The 6000-nt window shown below is 38.0% G+C and overlaps 1 protein-coding gene across 2 annotated transcripts; it reads right to left on the bottom strand.

The window, feature by feature from the left end:
• Nucleotides 1-492: 492 nt before the first annotated feature.
• Nucleotides 493-5733, bottom strand: LOC122302598. 2 transcript variants are annotated; one of them, XM_043113922.1, is made up of 3 exons: nucleotides 5515-5724; nucleotides 3419-3695; nucleotides 493-882 (listed from the first exon to the last, which is right to left on the bottom strand). In XM_043113922.1, exon 2 carries the CDS (start codon nucleotides 3689-3691, stop codon nucleotides 3419-3421), a length of 273 nt encoding a protein of 90 aa, XP_042969856.1. In that variant the 5' UTR covers nucleotides 3692-3695; nucleotides 5515-5724; the 3' UTR covers nucleotides 493-882. The 2 variants fall into 2 exon arrangements, with proteins under 2 accessions (XP_042969856.1, XP_042969857.1); XM_043113923.1 differs by lacking the exon at nucleotides 493-882 and adding an exon at nucleotides 1927-2847 and having other exon boundaries at nucleotides 5515-5733.
• Nucleotides 5734-6000: the final 267 nt, after the last annotated feature.

Genomic DNA, 6000 nt, shown 5'->3' on the forward strand with positions numbered 1-6000 from the left:
CTAAACAAAACATCTAAACGCAACCTTAATCTCACCATCAACAATCATTTCCATTTGAAGAAGCTATAATCCCATTCACTAGGGGCCCCCTGCGGTCCGCCAATACTATCTTTTAAGGGGTTTCTCTCCAGGGAGTCAGGAACTCGTAGGTTATCAAGAGGCGTGGGGTAACTTTGATAATCACGTTTTATGTAGTCACTAAAATCTTTCTATAAAAAATCACGTTTATGTATTTACCTAAAGACCCAAACTTGGGGCTACCATGCCATGCTGCTTTAGCCTCGTAATAAAAAAGAGAGTATTTATAGGTGCAGAGTATGTAAAGACAAACCCATTTGAAGTTTTTTTTTTTTTTTTTTTTTAACACAATAAACCTTTTTGTTGCCTTCCTTCAATTGCAGGAAAATAATGTGGTAGAGCGACAGGTCCTAAAGATCATTAGAAAATGGACCTCTGCACTACGACTAGTTGCGAAAGAAATTGCTACGACAGTTCAACCCAAGCATAGGCCTGCATTCTAAGCACAGCATGAAGACATACAGCCCGATTCCATCCAATTCGTCCTATGACCAGACTTATTACTAACAATCTCTCTGTTTTTTTTTTTCCTTTAATATATAAATATCGTACGTGCTATATAAATATCGTACGAAGCACGTCGCATGCACGAAGAAATTTCGTTCTTTACGTGCATCTAATACGTCTTCGCTTTCCTTACTAGTTTCTAGTTAAAGTATCAGCTCCCCTATATTGTCTTCACACTTTATGAAGCAAGTTTTGCTCTACCATCACTTCTCGAGGTATGATCTGACTCCAACGAAACAAACTAGAAGGTCCTGCTCCTCAGGAGGCACTCAGCAACAAGTCACAACGAAAGATTATCTGTAGGAAAGATTAAAAAGAACTTGAGGAAAGGAAAGAAAAGGAGATTTCAATTATCTTGACCATAAATTAAACATAAGTGATACTAAACAGTACAAGGTAAAACTTCCAATCTGATTACTTATTCCAAATGATGTGGAAAAATGGGGAAACCAAGGATTACATGCAGAATGTTTGGTATGAATTCAGAGTGTCACTAGCATCCCGATGACTGCAAGAGGTTATTCATTATCGATCAAATCTTCCTAAAGTAACAAGCATGGAAACATTGGAAAGTGACTATTTTGGAGATTCCATCATCATAAGTTGTTTGGCTGGCCTAATATCGTGTGTGTATATATATATATTCCTACTCACTTCTCAAACTAATTCTAGTTGCCTCCAGATAAAACAGATGAAAACCTGGAATGGAGAAGATAATTCCTTAATATTTTTTCCAATCACATTCCCACTCTTATATTAAAAGTTCTGCATGATGTTGCCACTCACATGCTTCATTGTGCATTGATATGCACATATGTTAGCATTACTAAAAAGGCAAGGATCTTACTGTGCAACGCATCGGTTCCTTCTCTGTATTCATTGTCCCCCACAAACAACCTTTAAGTAATGTGATTAAGGGCTGGTTTGGTTACACAAAACCAAACTATCTCATCTTATCTCATATAATTATTACAACTTCTCAAATTCCCATACAAAATTTTTTTTTGATAAATAAATAATTATATTGATCAAAGAATGGCAAAAAGCCTGAATTACAACTCTGATACCCCACCTAAGTGGATACATTAGAGGCAAGAAAATCTCGAAGGGCCATGCCATTAAAATCTACAGCAATGGCCCAACTACAAAGAGTTCTAAAAAAAAGAAATTTAAGCTCCTCTATAGATCTTTCCTTGTCCTCGAAAGTCCGCTCGTTGCGCTCCCTCCACAAACTCCACAAGATGCAAATAGGGATCATCTTCCACATAGCTCTGATCGGTTGTCTGCCTCTTATGCTAGGCCAACTAGCCAACGTTGCCTCCACCGTTTTTGGCATCACCCAAACCATTTCCAAACGAACGAACACTTCATTCCATAGAGTCCTTGCTACCTCGCAATGTAACAGAAGATGATTTACCGATTCTCCCTCTCCTTTGCACATGCAACACCAGTCTGCGATAATGATCCTTCTTTTCCTTAGATTATCAGTGGTAAGAATCTTGCCCAAAGAGGCTGTCCATACAAAGAAAGAGGCTTTTGGAGGTGCCTTGTGACTCCAGATCTTTCTCCAAGGGAAATGAGAGTTGGACTCTGGGGTGAGAGCCTTATAGAAAGACTTGACCGAGAAATTTCCTTTTCTTGCTGGAATCCACCACATGATATCCTCTTGCTGGCTGTTAACTCTTATAGCATAAATAAAACTGTAAAAATCAACAATGCTACTCATCTCCCAATCCTGAACTGCTCTATCGAAATTAATGCTCCAAGAAATCTGTCCCCCCGACACCTCCATAGCATCTGCCACTGATAAATCCTTTACACTTGCCATTTGAAAAAGAGAGGGGTACAAGTCTTTTAAAGCCCTACTATCACACCATATGTCCTTCCAGAATTTAATCCTGGTTCCTGTACCCACCTGAAGCTTAACAAAGCGGTTGAACACCTCCCAGCCTCTTCTGATGTGTTTCCACAATCCAACTCCATGAGCCCCACTAACTTCCCTAGTACACCACTCTCCCCATAAGCCTCCATATTTCTTTTCAATGACCAATTTCCATAGAGAATCTGGTTCCATGGCAAATCTCCATAGCCATTTGCCTAATAGTGCCCGGTTAAAAACCCTTAGGTTCCTAACTCCCAGACCTCCCCCCGGGATAGAGCGGCATACCTGTTTCCATTTAACCAAATGAAACTTGAATTCATCCCCCAAACCCCCCCACAGAAAATCTCGTTGGAGCTTCTCGATACGGGTTGCCACACTTGCTGGTATCGGGAATAGAGATAAGAAATATGTAGGTAAGTTAGATAATGTACTTTTTATCAAAATATAAAAATATATTATAATAAACAATACAACTTTTTCAAATTTCAAAACAAAACTAATTTTAAAAAATTATATTATAAAAATATTTTATTTAACTTTCAATAAAATATCTCATCTCATCTCATCTGAACTGTGTAATAAAACGAGGCCTAACTCTCCCCATGGTAATTCATTATCCCAAACAAACAGTCAACATATTACAAATTATATAAACAATGTCCCCCACACACATATAGACTCTAAAGAGAAGCACAAAATTATTGTATTTCTAAAGATATATAATTAATACACCCTAACAAGTATAAATTTAAAAGTAAAGGTCTTGAGGATTATTTGGCGAATTATGATTGTAGGTGGGTGCATAAGAAAAACAACAGATTCATGCATCACAAACATTGGACCAAAGCTTTCAGTCACCAGCTCGAATTGGTTCACCGCGTGAGTTTGTTCTGTGTATGCATAACAAAGATCGATTCCCAACCACAAAATGTCCAGAGGGAGATAACTTACTCATTGTATGTATTTGGGGATTTCACCTTTTCGTAGAAGGGAAAGAGAGTACTCAGCAGTGTCAATAAGGTCATCAATGTTGTGCAGGGATCTCTCCTCAGAACCCAACATGAAAATAGCACGAACCTGTGCCTTCTTAGCCAGTCTTGCTGCTAAATTCATTGGCAAACTTCGGGAGTTGAGGCTCCGTAATATCTGGCGATAAAGAGAAAGAACTCGTCCTCTATTCCTCGCCATATCCTCAGCTGTTGCCCATATAAGACCATTTGACATCTCTCTGCACCGCATAATCAAAGAGAATGAGAGTGTACCATGCACTTGTGTTCAAAGGAATTGATAGGGTTTAATTATTCTAATTTAAAAAAGACTTAAATGTTATAGTAATTGAACAATATTCCAATACAGTATGTGAATCCTTTAATCTGAAGGAAAGTTACTCAAACAGTTTTGTGCACCACTATGACTAAGCTTGTAATTCAGACAAAATTTAATAGCCAACCAGTTAGGTTATGGAACTGAAAGTCAATATCTCAAGTATATTTAAAGTAATGAATAAACAGATTTTTTTTTTTTTTTTTTTTTTTGTATAAGAAAGAAATTTTATTGATCCACGTAATTAGGCAAAGCCCGATTACATAGGGAGTATACAAAAAGAGCCTAATTACAAATTACGTGCTACGGAAAGTATCGTAAAAGTCATTAAAACTTGTTCCATTCAATACAATAGAAGAAGTCCAAAGCAACAATGTATGAAAGAAAAAGTCCCTAAAACCATCTAGAGAGCATTCCCTATTGTCGAAACAGCGACCATTTCTTTTGTGCACCACATTAAGCATAGAGGCACCATCTTCCAAACAGCTGTAATGTGACGATTACCCCATATCCCTTTCCAGTATGACAATAAGTCTATCACCCTCCTAGACATTACCCATGCAATGAATAAATAGAATTTTTTTTTTTTTATAAGTAAAAGATTTTATTGATACACGTAAATAGGCAAAGCCCGAGTACACGGGTATACAAAAGAGAGCCTAGTTACAAACTAAGTGCTACGAATAGTAGCATAAAAGTACCTTCAAGAGAAAACACTTCACTAGTCTACATAAACTCGTGGAATACACCTGCCACTGGAAGACCAGTGCATTGCCAAGTTGCCAACTGACAAGTTCAAGGCGCCAATCTACTTAAATGATTGGTTGAAAGTCTTCCAGTGTTTTCATCTGTTAATACTCAATACACCAAAATCCGATGGATAATTTTATTTTTGGAATTGCTAATTTCTTGAAGAGTTAATGGTACTTCATCGATCATACAATATGGTGAACAAATTAAAGGCATTTGTACAAAATGAAAGGCTGGTCGCACGAAAAACAAGAGCATCAATATGTGAAGCAAGCCATACAGATCTTGCAGAAGCTATTGTTAGGTATGGAACAGCAGCTCCTTATTGCCTAATTCAACCCAATTCATCAAAATCTCAACTTTTGACTACAGAATTAGGAATTGCAAAACATAAAGTCAAAGAAATAGTTGAGTCAAGTTGAGGTACAGGAACTTTCGTACATCTAAAATCTCGATGGTTAATGGTAATTCAAATTTCTGTTTCCAAATTTCCATTAGCCAACAATCAAGATATGAAGATCAAATTATCAAATTCAGTTCCGGGCAGAGCAAGTTGAACAAAACAAAATGCAAGCCAAACAGAGCAAAATTGCAAGCCATGAAAAACAAAATGCAAGCCAACGTTCAAACAGAGCAAGAATAATGCCAACCTAGTTTTTTAAAAATAAAAATAAAAATCTTATCGTTCCTTAATGTTAAAAGATCATCTTCGCGTTGTCAAATCTCAATGATGTCCTTTTATTTCTCTGCTTTAACAATGTTTTCAACACGGTTAAAGCTTGCTGTCCTATTATTTCCTTTCCTTCATTTTCTGATTTGAAAACTCTTCCATGTTAAAAACATTTTTAAAGCAGGAAACGGACCAACTCCGTCGTAGATAAATAAGCTGCAAAAGTTTTGAAGCTTTGCTCTGTCGCAGCTCTGATCGAGCAATACGAGCAGATAAGCAACACGAGGGTGGAGTGGGCTTATACCTGCGGCGTGGAGTGGGCGGTGGAGTGTGGAGGTGGACGTCTACTTGCGGCGGAGGAACACGAGCTGCGATGGCTTGGAGAAACACGAGGCTCGATCTGCGACGGCCTGTAGTTGGCGTCGGCGTCGGCGTCGATCGTCAGAGTGAAAAGAGTGGAGACAGAGAGGAAAATGCGAAGAGGGTTTTAGAACTAGGGATTTCTGATTTCGCAGAAATGGGAAGAAGTAAACAGATGAATTACGAATGTGTCCCTCTTTGTTCAAGACATTTACGAAAATGCCATGCCTGAATACCAGAATGGAAGAAACTAAGCCTGTGCAAGAAATACAATAACCCGATCAACCCGTCAGACCCGTTTGAATATGACCCGATAAAGACGGGTTGAAATTAAAATCGGTTTGAAAACTATTTGACCCGATAAATGTCGGGCCGTTATTTCAAACCCGTGTCTTAAAACTCCTCTATAATCTTCTCTCACTTTTCATTA

The sequence above is a fragment of the Carya illinoinensis genome, chromosome 3, assembly GCF_018687715.1.
Source record: "Carya illinoinensis cultivar Pawnee chromosome 3, C.illinoinensisPawnee_v1, whole genome shotgun sequence".
NCBI classification, from domain to species: domain Eukaryota; kingdom Viridiplantae; phylum Streptophyta; class Magnoliopsida; order Fagales; family Juglandaceae; genus Carya; species Carya illinoinensis.